The sequence below is a fragment of the Amphiura filiformis genome, chromosome 6, assembly GCF_039555335.1.
Source record: "Amphiura filiformis chromosome 6, Afil_fr2py, whole genome shotgun sequence".
NCBI lineage: Eukaryota > Metazoa > Echinodermata > Ophiuroidea > Amphilepidida > Amphiuridae > Amphiura > Amphiura filiformis.
In genome coordinates, this window is record NC_092633.1 from 6932544 (window position 1) to 6953710 (window position 21167).

At 35.7% G+C, this 21167-nt stretch overlaps 1 protein-coding gene across 1 annotated transcript; it reads left to right on the forward strand.

Moving 5' to 3' along the window:
- Positions 1-19429, forward strand: LOC140154149 (L-gulono-1,4-lactone dehydrogenase-like). Its single transcript, XM_072176756.1, has 7 exons — positions 1-422; positions 5663-5821; positions 8038-8261; positions 9094-9633; positions 9903-10063; positions 18455-18665; positions 18944-19429. Exons 1-7 carry the CDS (start codon positions 227-229, stop codon positions 19427-19429), a joined length of 1977 nt encoding a protein of 658 aa, XP_072032857.1. The 5' UTR covers positions 1-226.
- The last annotated feature ends 1738 nt before the right edge of the window (positions 19430-21167 follow it).

The window sequence follows — 21167 nt, forward strand, 5'->3', positions numbered from 1 at the left end:
ACCTGTGTTTTTTGATATCGTCATCAAAGTTACATACAGGAAAATACTGATAACATATATTTTCCGTTTGCAACGTCTTGTGTTTCGTGGATCCTTACTTTACTTTAAGCTACTTAAGGGAAGTTAACGATATTTTACTGAAACTTTAACATGAACATGTTACGTTTGATAGCATGCAGATAAAAGTTTTTCACATTTGACAATGTTGCAATAACTAGATGCGAAAATGGCGGCACTTTGTAACATTTTGCGCTGTTGTTGCGGTTTAGAGCCATGTATTCAATGTTGTTACCAATCCATTAAGGTCTGTGGTTGTGGCAACCGAAAAGTTTTTTACAATTTCGATGGAACAGTTACCGTGGAACCGTTGGTCAGTTATTTTAAACCAACAAACTCAATTGCCAGAAAAAACTTGATCCAAGGTAAGTAATATCATATTAGCGACGTGGGCTATAGCTCCGGCCTATATCTTGCACACAAACGTTCTAATGTTAACTCTAGCCTCTAATATGTTAGATAATAATAATTAGAAATTGAAATTATACCAAGTTTTGCTTACTCAAATTAATAAAATAAAATTGCGAATTGTCAAAGTTGGTAAAACATATTGTGCTGTATAGGAAATACAGACCACGTACCAAAATAATCACGATAATGTTGTGTTTGTAATTTAGCACAATCATTATTAATTCATTGTATAGGATAGTATCTTAACGCAGTCTTTTTTTCTTTTTCTGTTTTTTTTCTGTTTTTGGTTTTTGGTTTCTTTTTTTTTTTTTTTGGATAAAAGACTAGAGTGAACAATAGCCCATGAGGAGTGACACAGGTCAAGAACTCATATAGGCACATAGGCACTATAAAAGACAACCACATGGGCCAATCGGTGGTTCACAGCAGCTTAAAGTGGAGGGTTGCTGCCCCCTCGCTCCAGATACACACCTAGGCGGTGCGGTGGGTGGTGTGCATTATACATGACCAAAACTGAAAGCATCCCGAGATTCAGAACAGTTCGGGCATCCAGATGGCAGACGATACCTCTCGGTCAAGGATAGGGTGGTCAGTGCTTTAGGTTACACCCCTCACCTTTGAAAGCAAGTTATGATTGGTACAATATATGACAACAAAAATTAATGCGCATACACAATAATCAATTATAATCACTCTTTAACTATTTAGTACTTAGCAAGCATTCTTCTTCTTGGTGATCATAAAGAGTTCTTGCAATGTTCTGGACGGCTGATGTATATCCTTATTCTCTTGCCCTGCGAAAATCAGCGAAGTCCTTTGTACACTTGCATTGATAAATATCCTTGCGAATAAAATCCTCACACAAAATGGCGTTGCTTTCTCCAAACCGTTATCTCCTTGCGCTGCTTTCTCCGAACTTAACTCCTTGCGCTGTTTTCTCCAAATTTAACTCCTTGCGCTGCTTTATCCAAAATTGGTGCTATTTCCACCTTTCAGACAATATCTTCAGGAAGCAGGACTGCGATGCAGTTGTCCCCACTTATTTTGACAGTTACGTTGAATCAAAAACCATAGATCATCACATTTAGATAATCTATGCATAAACCAGACTTCAGCAAGTCGACAGAAGAATATGTATTCCTTTCTTGGAAGAAGTACGTTCTTTGACGTATTCTAGATCTTCTCCGACATCACTGGCAGGCAGTAGTACATTAACTACAAAATATACTTCTGGTTTGCAATTTCCTTTCTTTGAAGGAATTGGACTGTAAGCGTATTAGCTAGCTAGCCCAGATCAACACTATCAACTGTGAATAATTGTATTTACATTTTCTTATATATCAAGCACTGGGAAATCCCAAGTATTAATAGCCAAATGCCAAAATTCCCAAGCCTTAATTATAACATTAACCTTTCTCATTACATCACTTCCTTAGGGGAATTCCATGACATCATTTTCACTTTACAATCTCAGGGGACTTTCCAATTGTGCAACACACTGAAAAGGGAAATTCACAGCTATCCATTCAATTTGTTTTTGATCAAGTTGATGCAAGAAAGGGGAATCCCTAAAATGTCTCAGCAAATAGATTCTAATTGTAAACAAAGATAAATCATCCAATTAAATTACTCAGGGCACATCACACTGACCTTTATCCCAGTTGTAACCTGGGAGCTGCTCTCTATCATTTTATCCCTTGAAAAGGAAATATTATCTTTCCTAAACGTCTGATTTTAACTTTGTTTATACTGAAATAGTGTGTTATCTCCATAATGCCCATTGGATGTTGTGTCACATTTACCTGGTTATAGTGTTTATTTTTATCCTATGACAGAGTCGTATCCTGTTGGACCCACCAATATTCCTTGCTACAGTCAGTCGGAACAGATTGTCCCTGTTTTTATATTAAATGTGATAGATAAGCAAATGCATTTAGAAGCAGTTAATAATGTTAACCTAAGAAGTGGTAGCATTATTTGCTACAGCAACGACATGGTGTCCTCCGTGCAAAATAAACTATTACTATATGCCGACGACAGTGTCATCTTAGTTTCGGACAAAGATGACACTGTCGTTTCCCATGAACTCAACAAAGAACTTCAATCATGTAATCAGTGGCTAATCGACAATCAATTATCCCTGCATGTGGGTAAGACCGAGTGTATTTTATTTGGCTCTCATGTGAAATTAAAGAGAGCCACTGATTTTAACATCAATTATAACGGGCAAGTTATCTGCTCCCAAGATAGTATTAATTATCTTGGAATCACAATGGATCAAACACTCTCGGGTGACAACATGGTTGATGTTCTTGTCAGGAAAGTCATTGGGCGTCTTAAGTTTCTTTATAGGCATTCAAACTATCTCAATCAAACCCTTCGCAAAAATTTGTGTGCTGCTCTCATACAGTGTCACCTTGATTACTGCTGTTCAGCATGGTTTGTTGGTATCAGTACCAGAGCTAAACACAAATTACAGATCACCCAAAACAAAATAGTCCGCTTTATTCTAAATTTGTCTCCCAGGACCCACATTGATCAGTTGACTCGTAACTCCATTAAACTTCTAAATTCTCAGGACCGTGCTAAACAACTAAGGCTTAACCACGTATTCAACATCTTCAATGATACTGGTGCACCATACCTCAGAAACAACTTCATTAGAACCTCAAGTGCTCATACCCATCGTACCAGATCTAGTAATTTTAATTTCTTTGTGCCCAGAGTCAAAGGTATTGCCAACAAGTCCTTCTACTATAATGCCATCTTAGATTGGAATGACTTGCCGCCTCAAATTCAGTCCATAAGCAACAGGATGGCTTTCAAAAAGGCTGTCAAAAAACACCTGGCTGATAGTGCTTTGAAGTAGGAATCTGCAGAATTTATACGTATGTAGGCTTATGTCCAAATGTCTCTTTTTTTCTATTTTCCTCCACGTCCACAGCCATTTTTTGTTTTGGGACCCCATTGGAAATAAGCCTGCATACGTAGCCAGGCTTTTATGGGCTATCCTTGCCTTGCAACTTTTGGTGTTGTGGCGTGTATGCCGTTCCAATCTGGGATGGCATTTTGTGGTTTGTGCACATTTTATTATTGTTGTTAAATTTTGATGCATTGTACTTGATGTCTTAACATTTTTCTGTATTTTTGTATATGTTGCAATGCTAAATAAAAACTAAACTAAACTAAACTATTTGGACAACTAGAAGGTATTCGGCATTGTGATAAATAGTTAAGCAAACTAGTTGAAGTTGACGACAGGCCTTAATTTCTTTTCTGAAACTTACAAAATACAGTACTTGATTAACCCACTTTATTTTCATGAAAGCAATCAAGAATCTGTATACTCGTAGCAATCAATGGTCCGTAGACAAGTCTATTGCACAATAGAACAGAAAAACCTGGTTTTTCAATCTTTTCGATCGAAAAACCAGGTTTTTCAAATCGAAAAACCAGGTTTATTAATTCGATTGTCAGAGTTTTTTGATAAACTTGGTTTTTCGGCTGATAAACCAGGTTTATCAAAAACTAAATTAAGTAATTAAAATTTTCATAGCATTTTGTAATATTTTAGGCCATATTTACATGGAATTTTGCAATTTTTGTGCATTTCCAGCATGTTGTATCGGTCATCCAACCTACGCATGCGCAGATTGTTGTTTGATTTGCACCAGTTATCATCGCACTGAGTACCAGCTCTCACACGTGACCAGTCATCATATTTTAATCTGTTTCGTTTTTGAGATAATTAATGTCATTTGTAATAACTGCTTTTTCATTTTCGCCATTTTTGCAGAATAATTTTGCTTCCATTCAAGCCCTAAAGTTTCCAGACGTCCCATTTCCACCCTGGCAAGTCTCATATTTTTCCAAAAGCAAACTGAGGATCTAGTGTTTATTCCTGCCTAACACTAGCCATATGCACCATGTACTTTTGCTGTTCAGTCTTGGACATTTTAAACACGTGCCTTTGCTGTATTTTGCGTGATTTGGCAGTGTCCCTAGTCTATTGATTTTATGCTAATGCTGTTACGTAATCTTGTGTGTGATATAATTTTTACATGTGTTGCTTGAAAGACAAAGGTACAATGTTTATGTAATCATTGAGAAATGCCATGAAAACAATCCACATATGACGTCACGAGTCAACTCTTAATACACTGACCCTCGTAGTACTAATAATTTCACAAATATAATGATACGAACAGTTAAAGGGCATTTCGTGATCCACAGCCTCATCCCCCACTTTTCTCAAAAAAAAGTTGAGATTTTTATATCACTGGAAACCTCTGGCTACATAATGTTTATGTACAAAATATTTCTTGCAGATTAATTCGTTTAGCAAAGATATCGTGAAATTTGAATTTCGTTCTGGTGCACCAGAACGAAATTACAACGTATTGTCTATGGAGCAGTGTAATACACATAATCATGCATAACTCGCAAACGCAATATCGGAATCAACTGAAATTTTGGGAATATGCTTTTTTCGTGGATATGTACTGAAAAATGTCATAATAAGAGGATGCTAGGATCACGAAATACTCGTTTAACAGTTCTGTTGCATATTATTGTACTGAATCAATTCCGTATACTTTTAATATACGCTCAATGATTCCAGAGATATATGAAATAATCTTGACAATACAGTTCTTTGGCAATAATTCTGTTGCACATTTTTACCCCTCCCAGATATTCCACTATGTTCACTGGGAATAAACCTTGAAATCAGATTCGAAAAATGTGAATAAGAAAATAGAATAAACTAGTAAAATCAGGTGTTGATGGCAAATTACTCTTACTATTATTATAATTTGATTATTTTTGTTATATTCTTCGTATTCTGTATACTAGTATATTATATAGCACATAAGTATTTTCTTATGCCGTGGGATCATATGCTCACTTTGTCTGTGGTAGCATTTCAACTCCGTCATCATGGTCATAAACTTTGCTTACACAATACCTGAGAACAATAGATGCATTATTTGGAATAAACAAAAACGTAAAGAAAAAAAATCACCGGAGTGATAAGTTATCGGTGCTTAATGAACGTTGATTTTACATAACACAATGGTCAACTTAAAAAAATTCTATGTATATTCTTGTGATCGAATAGTTAAATCAATTCACATAACCTTTTTTCAGCCTAGTATAGAGTAAAGTATATTGATTCTTGCTCTATGACCTTTAGGTATGACGATCGACAAAGACGTCCTGAAGAAAGGGTTATCTGCAGTAGAACAAATAGCAGCGGTGGTACACTTTGCTCATGACAACCAACTTAGTGCTCGTGCCGTTGGGACTGGAAGTTCTTGGTCAAAGCTCACGACTGTTCGAGATATACTAATAGGTATTATATTACAGCCTGTCTCAAAAAGAAATTGTGCAAGTAAAAAGCGCCCTCTCTGGCAATTAGAAAATACCGTTGTGACATGATGCTGACATCAACGTCAAGGTCATAGTCTTAGCTCTCAAATGCCGTTTGTTCTGTTCAATTTGCTTGTTTTAATCTAGAGACATGTTTAGTTAAAGACGAAAGGGTTAAATCACAATTGTGCCACTTTTACTAGTGAAGAGGGTTTTACATGTAACAGTGATAGCATCAAGTTTATCAAGAGTTCCTTCATGAAATCAAACGAATGCATCAATTACACAATACAAACATTTTTGACCTTTTTTACTGTTTTATCATGATGCAGGAATGATGATTCTCTTTTCCCACTTAAAACAGATTAAAAGATAAATAAATAATTCACATTCTGCTGTAAAAATGTGCATGTCAATGATTTTCATGGTAAATACTGTTCTCTTAGTCACTTAATACATGTTAAAAGACAAACAAATATTGCACACTTATAGGTTAATGAACGCGTATTAATTATTGGGAGAGATATTAGACAAAATAATGCACGCGCTGATGTTGATGCGTCTAATGCAAGAGCTCCGAAGGCCAGGGGGGAGTGCATTAGACGCATCAACATCAGCTATCATTGATTTACATGTTCAGCTCTCTTCCCTAGTAAAAGTGGCACAATTGTGATTTTACCCTTTCGTTGTTAAATTATCATATCTCGAAATTGGAACAAGCAAATTGAACAGAACAAACGGCATTTCAGAGCTAAGATTGCACCCGTGACGTTGATGTGAGCATCATGTCACAACGCTATTTTCTAATTGCCAGAGAGGGCGCTTTTCACTTGCACAATTTTTTTTGAGACAGGTTGTATACGCTTCTCTGAATACACATAATAGGGTTTTTTTAACAATAAAATAAACTGACAAAAATGCGTTACTTCTGAAGTATTTCTACATATATAAAACAATAAATTATATAAAAAAAACCAAAAAAACCCCAACAGATTCAACCCATTGTGGGACGTTTTTCCAGCAAATCCAGGCTGCCGGTCAATCATCTGCCAGTCATGCATAGCGTGATATGCATGATCGCCCGGCAAACTGAATTTGCTTGAAAAACGTCCCACGATGGGTTGATGGCATATCAACCGTCAAAGGTCATTAGCTCCAAATAATCGACGATTATACTTCTTTTAATGACGCGGAATGATACAAATTCATTACACCTACAAGTTATTATGCCAATGCTGTCAACTGGACCGTTTTTAGCAAGTTTATCTATCTATCCTGCTCAACAGGCCCAATAAATGTATACGATGTATTGGTGGTCGACGCAGCCAAAAAACAAATCGATTTTTATCAATATATTATTGAAAAATAACACCTGGTGATGTTTTGCAAAAGTTCATTGTACAAATCATATACTTTGAAAACATGCTTGATTTATTGTTGTTAATGAGTTTTGTACATTTTACAAAAGTGTTGTTGTTTCGGCCTTCTTGACAACATAATTCAAGAACCACAGGACCTACAAAAGTATATCTGTGATATTTGAATTCTTCTACACACTCGCTATGACAGGATCAATGCAATTGTTGCCAAAACTCACTGCCATTCACAAGATGCTATGAACTACCAAATCTCAAGTTCACAACAGTTTAAGATAGTTGCTAACCTTAACATCACGGTGCTCAAATGAAAGGTGGTTTACGGAAAGTACATCAGTAGAAGATGTGTACTAACAAGCCAAGTTTTAGTTCATAATATTGATGCATGACATATCATAATTATAATCAACGATCAAAGCAAGTTAAATAAAACAAATTATCATACCAAGTGCTATCTCAAGTTGTGCAAAACCTGACTAACGTTGGATAACAAGCATAGTCAGTATAGACTATAGGACAAACAGTAACCTTAAGATTGACCAATGTTAAACACATTGTTGTGCAAAACCTGACTAACGTTGGGTATCAAGCATCATCAGTATAGACTATGACAAACAGTAACCTTAAGATTATCCAATGTTAAACACATTTAAACCAACAATTATTTTAGAGACTCGTGTAGCTGCTATCATGGCTATGTGATCCAACGTTGGGTAAAGCATTGTTGTTAGTAGTTTTGGCCCGGAGTTTTGGGGTTCAGCTGATTTCGCATTTGGATTTATCAAGTTTTAAACAGTTGCTTACACTTTATCTTTAATTCCAGATATGACGAATTTGAACAAAATTTTGGACGCAAAGCCTCAAAATTCAACAGGCAGTATTTACCACATTGAGGTACAGGCCGGGAAGATATTGAACGAGTTCGTACGAGAGATTGACGGGCGGTTTGGGATGGCTCTACCTACCTTGCCACCGTATACAAAGATGACAGTAGGAGGTATAGTAAGCACTTCAACTCATGGACCGGGACAAAAAATCAACACAATGGTAGGTGTTTAGAAGGGCATTGCATTCCCCGTTGAGAACACTTTATTACCGCACGCAATTTTAACCTCTCAAATATTTATTAAGCAGTCAATGGCGCCTCTCCCAATGTATTCCTGAAACAATTATTGCGCGCGGAAATACTTGCATAAACTAATAGTTTGATCAGGACATACCCATTTGTGATGAGCTGCCCATCTTTAAGGAAATGCCATTCGGAGCATGAACAACAACAAAGCTGCTGGGCTACATTGTGCGACGTCTGAAGCACTCTAGGGTGGCGGTGAAGTCAGGCCAACATCGATTAGAGATCATATAGATCCAGTAAGAAGGAAGAATCAGGCCGGAACATCCGCCCAGGCAAAAAGTTGCTGACAGCAAGTCCACATCATGCATCATTAATAGAGTGATCACTGACACCTTCTAGCGCTATCTTCTTCCACTAGCCATCACATATATCAACTTTAAGAAGGCTTTTAATTCAAATAAATAGAAATATGTTGTTTGTTGTTTAATATATAGATCTTTGTTGCAAAAACGCCTACATCCAATCCATCTGAGCAGTTTTGAGAATACATTCGGTGCTCGTGCATAAGACGCATCAGCATCAGCGCGCGTGCATTATTTTGTCTAATGTCTCTCCCAACACTACGCGTTCATTAACCTATAAGTGTTGGTTGGGACTGTGGAATTGGTGTGTGGTGGGGGGGGGGGGGGGTATTATTGTAATTCAGCTCCGGCAGCGTTTCAAATATTTTGGTAATAAACCTCGAATAATAAATATTAACTAATGTAATTACTAGTGTTTGTTTTAAATATTTTTTTTAACTTTCAGTCTAACTTTGCGGTGGAGCTTCACATGGTTATTGCCAAGGGCATTCAAGTTAAGATCAGACTACCCAAAGACGGCGATGTCGATGAAGATTTTGAATCCGTCAAATGTAAAATCGAAGCCGCAAGGTATGGCGACCCACCAATTGAAATATGCAGTACAGATATCTTCCGAGCAGCAGCCGTTGGTTTAGGATCGCTGGGAATAATCTACTCCGTTACCTTCGAATGTATCGCCGCATACAACGTGAAAGAGACGAGACGCAATATCGAAATCAAATGGCCTTCAAAGAAACAGTCCAAGAGGTTCAAGATCCCATCAGAGCTGACAGATCTTTCGTCAGATGACCATTTGACCATCGGCATCAGTCCATTCCCTGTTGGGAGTAATAAGAAAGCTGATCGGGTTGTCCTGAGTAGTGGGTATATCTTCTCAGAGAGAACGGATAAACGGAGCACCAGGATGTGTAATTGCATGTGCTGCTGCACAGAGCGTGAGTGCCAACGCTGCTGTCGGCCGGATTGTCTATCTCAAGCACTTCAGGTAAGCAGGCGTTCTCAACGTCATGTGCTTGCAATCGAGCCGGGCAATATTGAGTCACTGATAAATTGTCTGCAATGAAAATGTCATACTGTTTTAGTATTCAGTGTTTTCAATTTTCAGTCTCCTGGACGGACATTTTATACTCCTTTGGCGACGGAAGTAGTAATGAAGACTTTTTTAAAGCTTTTAAAAAGGAAATGTTATTACAAAAGTAATTTACTATCATGACTAATATCTGTTGAACGTTTTCATTTTTGGAATTATTACAGACGGATTGTGCAGCTAATTGTATGCAATCGCTGTCAAATTGTTTCCCGGCATGCATCCCTGGCATCTCCAATTTCTCGTTAAATCATGTGATCAGACCACAAGATTCAGTCGATATAGACAAATGGTACAACATATTTGGTTACTTCCGTGGAAATGTAAGGTAAGTCCAGATAATACGTAAGTATCTTTGTTTGTCAATAATTTGATTTTGTTAAAAGTAATTCAAAGTACATAATATCCAAAGTTCAGGCTACATTGTACCATTTGTACGATGGATATAATAATCCACGGTTGTTTGATGGTATGTAAAACTGAGTCATTTTAAAGAAAAGTTGAACAATGAGGGCACAATTTATCTAAAATCTTGTTTGCATCTTTACAATGGGTAGACACTTGTAAAATGGTATTAGAACATCAGCAAAGAGACTAACAAATGACAAGGGAATTTTCAAAAAAACTTTCTTATCATGAAATGTAAGGTATAACTTATATTATTTGGCTAATTTTAACTTCAAATATATCTAAATAGCGCCCTCAATTTGCACACAAAAGTATAGTTTATAGAATTAAAATTACCACAAAAAGGCAGAAAAAGATGAATAATTTGATATAGAAACAAAAATCAATGTTAAACGTTGTTACAAAATATGTTTATATACAGTTTATTAGTGTGACAGCTTTTCGTATTATTCAGGTCTAGAATTGAACATTTAATATTATAATGTTTTGTTAGTAAAATCAATAAATGGTCACATCAAACAACCGTGAATCAGAGCATACGATTGATTGACACTTACGTTGTCAATACAATTTAATCTGGAACAAGAACTGGTGACACTTTATATTAAACTTCCAAACCTTTCAATGACTAGGTCATTAGTCATTAAAAAAACTGTGTAAACATGAATTCGTTTTTATTGAATTTTTTGTCCTGAACCCAACAATAATTGGTGTGATCCGTGAGGAAATCACATCTTTGTGATCCGACCAGGTGCATCTTGTTCGCACTGAACAGGCGTAACTAGGTTGTTGTATATTCTATAATTTTCCTGGGCTGATATTCATAAAACCACGCTAGGCCTAGTTGACAGCTAAAATTGACTTTAGCAAGCTGCTAAGCCTAGCTGATTGCTAATTCTTATTCATAAAACCCAGTTAGAGTTAGCAACATTCTAAAATTTTGCCAAAACTTAGAGTTGATCTGGGGCAGCGCTAAGTCACTAGTTGACAACTAGTCTTAATGATTTTGAACTAAGTTTGACATGATTTATTGTTTTAATTTCATATTAACTGTTGTCAATTATGAAAAATAATGTTCTCAGAATATTCTGTTTCTGAGGTCTTCAGTGTGTTTTACACATAAGAAACTGTCTTAAAAACACACAACAAATTTAGGGTGAATGAATAAACATTGAACTAAGCCAGTATTGTTTAACCAAATTTGCACAAGAAAAATGATTATGATATAGCAAGTAATCTTTAGTTAAGCAGATATGTTCAATCGAAGCAATTCTGTTCAATTGTTTGATACGTAAAATATATATTTTGGAGACATGTTACCAATGTTCTCTTTGGTAAAGATGCATGACTTATTTTCAATAACAAATTATATGTCAATTTGATAAAGATAAATCATGCTTGGCTTTTGTCAGGACAACAAGCAAGATATATCATATGCTATTAAATTATCTAATATTATTTACACAGTGTTGCTCATGAAGCTAAATGAGCAGCGTTAAGTGGATGCATGTTGTTTTCTATTTGATGAAGCAATATAGTATGTATAGTATGTTTTTACAACAAACCAAGGACTTAACATGTATATGAACTTTACTTGTTCAGAGTATCTTTTTTAATTTAATTTGCCGTAACAACCTTGTAGGCCTATATAGCTTACAAAATACACATGTAATTTTATTAACGAAATCTCAATGAAGACCATCAGCAATGAGTCATTACATTTTGATCATTTTGACTGTGGTTCAGAGCTCAAGTATAATAGACATGTATTATATAAGCCTATTGTATTAGATGTTACACAACTGTTGAAGGCCATAGCACCCAAAACACCCAAATAAGTTATCAGCTAAATATTTCTAGTTGATAGCTAGTTAGCAAAGTGTTTAGCAAGGTTTTATGAATAAGAAATTAGTTGATTGCTACGTAGCTATCAACTAGTGGATTTAGCATCTTGCTAAGCACTAGTTGGTTGCTAATTTAGCAAGGCTTTATGAATATCGGCCCAGGTGTGTTAACTGTGATTACATCTAGACACCAGTTTATTTTTGAATTTAAACGGGACCCTAATTTAATGCGAAAAACGCCAAAAAAGAGATGCACATCAGTCATGACACGAGTGGCTTTTTACGCATCATTATTTGTTTTCAAAACACAGCTTCACAAATCGAAATTGGAAGGGTTTAGGCTATTTTGGACGCCTGTTTGAGAGAGCTTATTTATCGTTTGTGATGGCTTAGTCTCTGGCCAGACTGTGTGTGGCTATCCCGAACAAACATGTTTGTTATAGGAACGGCGGCTTTGTAAGAGACTAGTGCTGGCTCTAAAAGTAAACACAATTAGCACTTGATAAAGTTTATAATGTTTGCGCTGGGTTAAGGGTGCATGAATGTTAATGGTACGTGTATACCGATGCTATTAAAATAGCATCGGTAAATATGATAAGGCCCGAGTAAAAAATAAAACATGTTTCTCATCCCCTCCCGCTTCCTTTTTAGAGACCGCTTCAAATTTATTTCTTTTTTTTTAAATACCTACCAGAAGAATACAAAAACTGCTTCTTCTTTGAGGCCGCTTCAAATTAATTTAATTTTTTTTAAATACCTAAACAATAAAAATGTCCTTTTGCACCTATTTTTTCGACGAAACATTAAAATCCTCTTTTTTTTTTTAAATCCAATATGACCAAACTTGGATATTACTCACACCGTTTGTTATTGTAATAGCATTAGTTGATATGATAAGGCCGAATAAAAAAAATAAAACTGTTACTGGTCCCCATGCGCTTCCTTTTTTGAGGCCGCTTCAAATTCATTTTTATTTATAAAATTCAGTTATAACATTATTTCTATTTATTAAAATTTTGAAAAAAGATGTCGAGGAAGCTGAGATATTTTCTATTAATTAATTAATTTGTATTATTTTTAAATTGAGTCATAACTTTATTAATTTCTATATTTTTAAATTTTGAAAACATTTCTTGAAGGTTCTGTGATCATTAGAGGGTATACCAAGAGTTATATCTACCAGAAGAATAGAATTTAAGAAAAAGTCTCCTCCTTTTTTCAGGTATTTTTATACGCTAAATACAGGGTCTATTTTGCACCTATATTTTGCGATACAAAGTTTTAAAAAAATTTAAAAAACCTTATCCTCTTTTCTTTTTCTGTTTTTTTTTAACCTGGACGAGAAACATGTTTTTATATTAATAATTGGTCCAAGAGTTGTGTTCTTCAAGAGTTATCAAGTTGTCTTCTTAATAGGCCTAAGTTGTAAAGGACTGCCGACTCTACGGGGATAAACCTGACTTCAGTTGGTCACTGAACTGCCATCACTGCAAAAAAAAGTGTTCAACATTAGAACACCACCTGTGCAAAATTTGACACACTGTATTCAATTTCATAATGCTTGGTGTTCGTAACCATAATGCTTAGTGTTCATAACATAATGTCAGAGGAAACTTTTAAACACATAGTGTTTGAAGTGTTCAGCATTAGAACACCACCTGTTCAAATTTTGACATACTGTATTCAATTTCAGAATGCTTAGTGTTCGTAACATAATGTCAGAGGATACTTTTAACACATAGTGTTTGAAATGTTCAGCATTAGAACACCACCTGTTCAAATTCGACATATAGGCCTATTTGACATACTGCATTCAATTTTGTAACGCTTAGTGTTCGTAACATAATGCCAGAGGAAACTTTTAAACACATAGTGTTTGATCATTCACTAAATGTTCATAAAATGAACACTGTATGTTTAATCTACAATTTTCACAACACTATAGGCATATAATAGCATAAAATGCTCGCCTGATTGTAAAACCATTTTATGGAGATCATCAGTTGTTCTCATTTTATTTTACACAGGCCTGCAGCTTGCACGGCTTGCACATGTTGAACATTTTGCGGTTTATAGAAAAATACCTGACAATCCCTTTTTGTAACACTTATTGAACATATGTAGGCCTAAGTGTCATATGTTCCAGACTAGAACACTAAGTGTATGACATTTGTGAACACATCTCGGTGTTCAAAGATTAGAACACAAGTGTTCTAAATGATTAGAACACAAGTGTTCTAAAGCTGAACACATTTGATTTTGAACATGTAAATGTGTTCTTAAAGTGTTACATGGCATTGAACATGTAAATGTGTTAGGATTTGGAACACTTTGTGTTCAAAGTTTTAACATTAGGTGTTCAAAACATGAACACACCATGTTCACAAAATGACGACAATATGTTAACATCAAGTGTTCAAAAGGTGAACACACGTGTTCACAAATTATACTGTTGTGTTAAAGTCTGGAACACTTGGTGTTCACAATCAGTACACTTTTATATGTTCAATAAGTGTTACAATTTTTAGTGTTCTAATTCAGAACACTTTTTTTTGCAGTGATATTGTAATGTCCATTTGCTCTAAAAAGTAAGACATTTCTATTAACATGATTAACATTCGGTAAATGTTCGGTTTCATATTCTTAATTTTGTCACAAAAACTTATTGAATGCTCACTTGCTCCATAAGATATTTACTGTTTGTAAATTAGTCTTTATTAACGCTCTTCACGCGGATGTTGACTGCAGACGACATGTTTCAACATTTTTTTTTAATTCAAAAATTTCAGAAATGTAAATTTTCATGACCATATTTGGAATCAGCATGAAAAATGCTTTAAAATGAGTACATACAAACCTAGTATTGGTTCAGTAGTTCTTAACATAGCACTTGATATGTTGAGAAAATATTTCAAAACTTCAACTATTTCCGTTGAAGCGCATAGCTAGCTAAATGTTCGGTTTCATATTCTTAATTTTGTCACAAAAACTTATTGAATGCTCACTTGCTCCATAAGATATTTACTGTTTGTAAATTAGTCTTTATTAACGCTCTTCACGCGGATGTTGACTGCAGACGACATGTTTCAACATTTTTTTAATTCAAAAATTTCAGAAATGTAAATTTTCATGACCATATTTGGAATCAGCATGAAAAATGCTTTAAAATGAGTACATACAAACCTAGTATTGGTTCAGTAGTTCTTAACATAGCACTTGATATGTTGAGAAAATATTTCAAAACTTCAACTATTTCCGTTGAAGCGCATAGCTAGCACGCAGAGCATTAATTGAATAATGACAAACAAGAAATGTCTTTAAAAAGACAATGCCACGGAAGAAGACCATGTTTCATAATTTACATTGGTAGTCCATGATATGCTGGTAATTTGTTTTATGTGTAAATTAATTTCCGGATGGGACATATGGGTATTTATTGGTAAATACCACAAAGAATATAGGAAATACAAATTTACTCTTAAAATGTGTGCTAAGCATATCTAATTCAGAATTGTATAACAAAAATCTCCATGCATATCAATCCAAGCAAGTTTCCTGATAATCCGACAATCAATATTCAATTAACCTCAGATAACCTGGAAAATATTCCCCACTGAAAGATGATAACACCCATCAAGTTTCATTACCGTCCAACAATCCAACAGCAGACCTCAGATGACCTTGACATGGCCTTGAATATGTTTGGCGCTTCATGGTGATCACATCCACTATATTTCATGAAATGCTCAATTAACCACATATGACCTTGACATGACTTTAGCAAAAAGAATCATGAAAATGTGAAAAGTGTATGATGATATACATGTACACAAGTCTGCACAAAAAGAAACGCAGTTGTTATAAAAACGACTGTAGCTTCAGAACTAATAATTGTTTTCAATATTTCAACATAAAAGGAAGGATGATTTATTTACGCGCATTTTGATACCCGATTTGTCTAATTTTGTTCAATATCAACTATACAGCGGTGTTTTAAAAGAGAAATACCCAAATTTAAAAGTTGCAGATAAGATATTAAGCTCGTCATTTAAAAATGACGAGCTTTACGTGCAACCTGGCATAATAACTTTTGATCGCTGTAAACTGTAACTTTTAAATTCGGACATTTTCTTAAAGCACTACTGTGTTGTTAATGTTTTAACAAACGGATAATAAAAACGGATAAACGGTGTCATTTTAATTTAATAAACGGGTTATCAAAATGCACGTCCTTCCCATCATCATCATCATCAGTCGGCTGCGGAGCAGGCGCAGGCGAGTACAAGCTTTCTCCAACTGTTGCGATCTTGGGCAAGCGAAACAATTTTGTTTGGCTGCAGCAACCCTTCAGTATCTCCCAGGAGGTGCTGTGCATACTGTAAGTATAGTGTCCGCGGCCGTCCCGGTTTCCTCTTCCCATGTGGTGGGATATACAGGGCATATTCTTTCACAGGCTCGTCATCTTCAAGACACAGTATATGGCCGAGAAATTTGAGTTGATGAAAAGATATGAAGATTTTAAATCCATGTGTTTAGCTGCGCGCAAATCCTTTTTACCGTTACCATGGTTACTGTCATCTTCAAATCAAACTACAGGGTGTTGCGCCCTCTTTTTCTCCTATTTATGAAAAGTTGATCAAATATATTTTGGTATGTAAAGAAGCCTTGAATTGTTAGCTGTAATAAACCAAAACAATTATATCAATCGGCTCACAACTTGTGAAGATATGCTCTTTTAAAGAAATGTACCCGTTTTTCACTCTGTCCACGGAGAAGGTTCGGCTACTTCAAAGATTAAAAAGGAGTACACATACCATACATGAATATCAAACATTCTTCAATGATAACTTTATAAAATAACTTTATTATGGAATGGGCTTTACCGGTGGGTTTATGGGCAATGGATTTTGTTAATAGTGTCATTAATTTGTGGGTAAAATGGATGTCGAATGGGACTTCTTTTGCTTTACTTGCAATCACTAATTTTTCTTGGTTATTTTTGCCTCTTTGTTTATCAGTTTATGTTTCTTATTTTCTTGTTTCTTGCTTTCTTTTTTTTATTTACAACATAAGTCATTTCTCTTTTTAGGATAAAAGGTAGCACTAAAAGGACGGGTTGGTTTTTCTTTGGTTCTTTTGAAGTGAGTTTACTGTGCTGCTCTACCCTCTACCTGGTTGCCTCCTTGGCCAATACAGGTTTCAGCCCTGGTCCTCATTAAATCAATTGCGTTGCGTACCATCCTTGTGCGCCGGATACTTGCGAATGCATTCAGTAATACGTTTGCGAAGATCTTGGATTTTGCCACAAAGGAAAAAATCAAGTGGTGTGAGGTCTGGTGGTCGTGCAGGCCACTCCACAGCATGAGCCATCACAACCACTCTGTTTGCTATCCGTGGACAGAGTGAAAAACGGGTACTTTTATTCAAAAGGCCATATCTTCAAAAGTTGTGAGCCGATTGAAATAATTGTTTTGATTTATAAAAGCTAACGAGGTTTCTTTACATACCAAAATATATTTAATCAATCTTTCAGAAATAGGAGAAAAAGAGGGCACAATGAGGGGCCTCTTTTTTTTGGGACACCCTGTATATGATGTTTCTTGCATTGGTTAGTCCAATTGCACAGTGTGATAATTTGGTTCGAGGTTTAGGCTTGGAGAGGGAGTCAAAGACTGCTCCTTTTTCTTTCACTCAAAACAATTAGAATTTATTCCAGTCGCGTCTCGCTTGTTATACTCACGTAAGCTTAGACACGCTGGACGCTGAAAGACCACGCAACAAATGGCGCGATTAAAAACGCTAGATATGTGGAGCTATTGATCAATTGGATTGATCATGACACACAGGCAGACAAACAGGGCCTATAGATTTAAAACACATCAAATACCACAAAGAAAACAATACACATTCGGATCACACAAGGTTCTGAACAGAAACGACACATACGGGCAAAAACAGCACAAAGACATAAACCAATCAATAAAACACACCATCCAGGATCACACAAGGTTCCCCCACCCTATACCACAAACCCACCGAGAACCGCGAATGCTGAGAACCGCGAAAGCCGAGAACCGCTCTAGTTTGTTTTCATATCCAAACACGGCTGGATCTAGGTGGAACGTAATCATCCAAAACACACTTATATGGCTTTGGAAAACTCATTAGGCATGTTGGACGGTTCCACTTTCAATGACAGTAAAAGAAGAAATCAGATTTTGAGCTGTCGGATGAATCCCATTGAACAGTTTTTTAGTGGGTCCACTAAGTCACTTAAAAGTGACTTAGTGGACCCACTTGACTTTCAGGCAAAAAATAGAGAGAACCACCTTCTAACACTGTCTAAAGCTTCAAACGTAGTCCAAAATATTATCTTGGTGTATAGGCCCCATTTGTTCATCCAGTTGGTTAAACAAAAGTAAAAATTGTACTTACATCAAAATGTTGTTCTCTTTCATTCCTAACAGCGCTAGTGAGGCTGGGTACTTCATCCCACGTGATAAACTGGATAACGCCTTAGCAGACATTGTACGCATCATGCAGGAGTTACTCAAATACCGTGTCTATTCTTTGTTACCTTTGTACGTTCGAATGGTAAAGGCGGATGATTTGTATCTCAGTCCTGTCAACCGAAGACGCCCCGATGGCACTCAGGTCGACTATTATGCTGTTATTGATGTAAGTTTAGACACTTTTCTTTAGAGTATGGGTAATAATTCAAGGCCATTCTAATGCAGCGGTATTTATTGATGAAATACGATTATAGGCATACTGCTTTTTTTTCTTATTCCGAGAACCTTTAAACATGTAAATGTATAGCTGAGAAATATGCTATGAAATGATATGCAGAAACATAGTTTGTCAATACTGAAGCCAACTTCTATGTAGACATATAGAACAACCAATATTTTAATACTAAAGCATTTTTTCAACACTTTGTTCTTTTAATATACCAGGTACCGTTTCTATCCGGTGCATACGGTATAGATGAGTATCACAAGAAGCTTGCAGACCATCTATTCACTCGATACAAAGCAAGACCACACTGGGGCAAGAACCTGTTTCTCAACCTGGACCAAATAGACCAACTTTACCCAGACCTTGACAAATGGAAACGAGTCTACCTTCTCTTCAATAGTGACGGCACTTTTGATAATGAGTTCACAAGGAATGTTGGATTTGAGGACCTCAGGCATTCGGAAAGCTGCTGTTTGCAAAATCCAAATGAGGATCAAATTCCGACTGTCAGTGCGCAGGCGTCATATCATCTAAATTACGCAGAAGTATCTCATGAGGATCAACACATCAGCGCCATCAGTTCAAAGGTCACCAAGTCCAAGGTCATAAGTTCACAGCCAAGAAGTTCAAGACACCTTCATCCAAATGCTGATGGCGAAAGAAGTCATTTTATCCCGGTACCAATGTCCCAATATCGTAGATAATAAGTACATTGATTTTGATATCAAGACTTTGGTATCAAATTAAAATTAACGATATTCGTAATTTACGTATAATTATATAGTATGCCCATACTTACTTAATTTGGCTCATGTTGATGTACTGCCGAGAAAATACTTCCCTGACTTCGTCTGTCCACCTCTTATGATAAAGATGATACTGAATACACTCTGCACTGTAACCGCAATCCTAACACTAATTGGATTGCCGAAACCAAAATGAATGAAACAAATAGTATTTAAAAACTAGGACTAGTCCCTTGACGTTGATGTAAGCATCTTGTCACAACATTATTTTCTAATTGCCAAAGATTGCGCTTTCCACTTGCACAACTTTTTTTGAGACAGGCTGTATAATTGGGAAAGTGACACAATACATTGTAACACGTTTCCCGTTGTTTTTCGTAGTAACCGGTGTGCGTTGTGCGCGGACACTAGCCAAACGTCGTAATTGTTTCGGTAAATCACCGGTTTTTAATGACGTTACAACTTTGTAACCGAAATAATTTATGTTATAAAATTATTTACATAAATTAATTGTTAGTCACTGTCTTAATTTGTAGATATGTCCTTATATCGCAAAATGTTTTAGAAAATAAATATTCTTATCATAACAGCTAATGCCCTTATAAGTTAAATTTAATGACATACGTAATTTACGTATTAATAGTATGTCCATACTTACTTAATTACATTAATATCCTGGGTGGTTCGGGTAGCTTGGTTCATGTTGATGTCCTGCCGAGAAAATACTTCACTGACTTCGTCTGTCCACCTCTAATGATAAAGATGATACTAATAAACTAATAGAACACCGTACTCGGCACTGTAACCGTAATCATAACCCTAAACCTAATCTGAAACCCTAACACGGGGGATGATTTATAAGGGTATTCCGTAATTGCTATTATTTCAATATCAAACACATTTTCGTTGCTTCACGGGTGAAAATATGTTAATATAAACGTTTATATCTATATTTTTCATATAAACTATAATAAAAAATATATAATAATTATGTATTTATCAATAATATAATTGGGAAAGGGACACATTACATTGTAACACGTTTCACAGTGTTTTTCGTAGTAACCGGTGTGCGTTACAGTGCGCAGACACTAGCCAAACATCGTAATTGTTTCGGTAAATCACCGGTTTTTAATGACGTGACAACTTTGTAACCGAAATCATTTATGTTATAAAATTATTTACATAAACGAATTGTTGGCCACTGTCTTAATTTGTAGAAATGTCTTTATATCGCAAAATGTTTTAGAAAATAAATATTCTTATCATAACAGCTGATGCCCTTATAAGTGTAGTTTTACTCTTCAAAACCTGAGTTCTAGCTATTACGTTCCTGATCATCTCTACTATAATAAGCCCCGTTTTAAATTTTTATTACCTTCACAATTTTAGAATTACTTTATAGCTTTGTATTCGGCCTATTGGCCATATTATTTCTGAGCGCGCGCCCAGCTAGAACGCGTTTAAGGCAATGATCTTTTTAGAATATTTTTATTTTTCATGTTTTTTGCTTTTCTATCTTCTGAAGATGGCAATTAGGGCCTACGAAGAAAATAGTTACCACCTTCAACGGAAGAAAACGCCTTTGGTATCTCTTTATGTTTAATGATTTGTTTTTACTATCTACTGAAGATAGCAATTGCAGCGAGTTTAAATAATACTAAAGATAATTCATATATTTAGCATTATTTTTGAT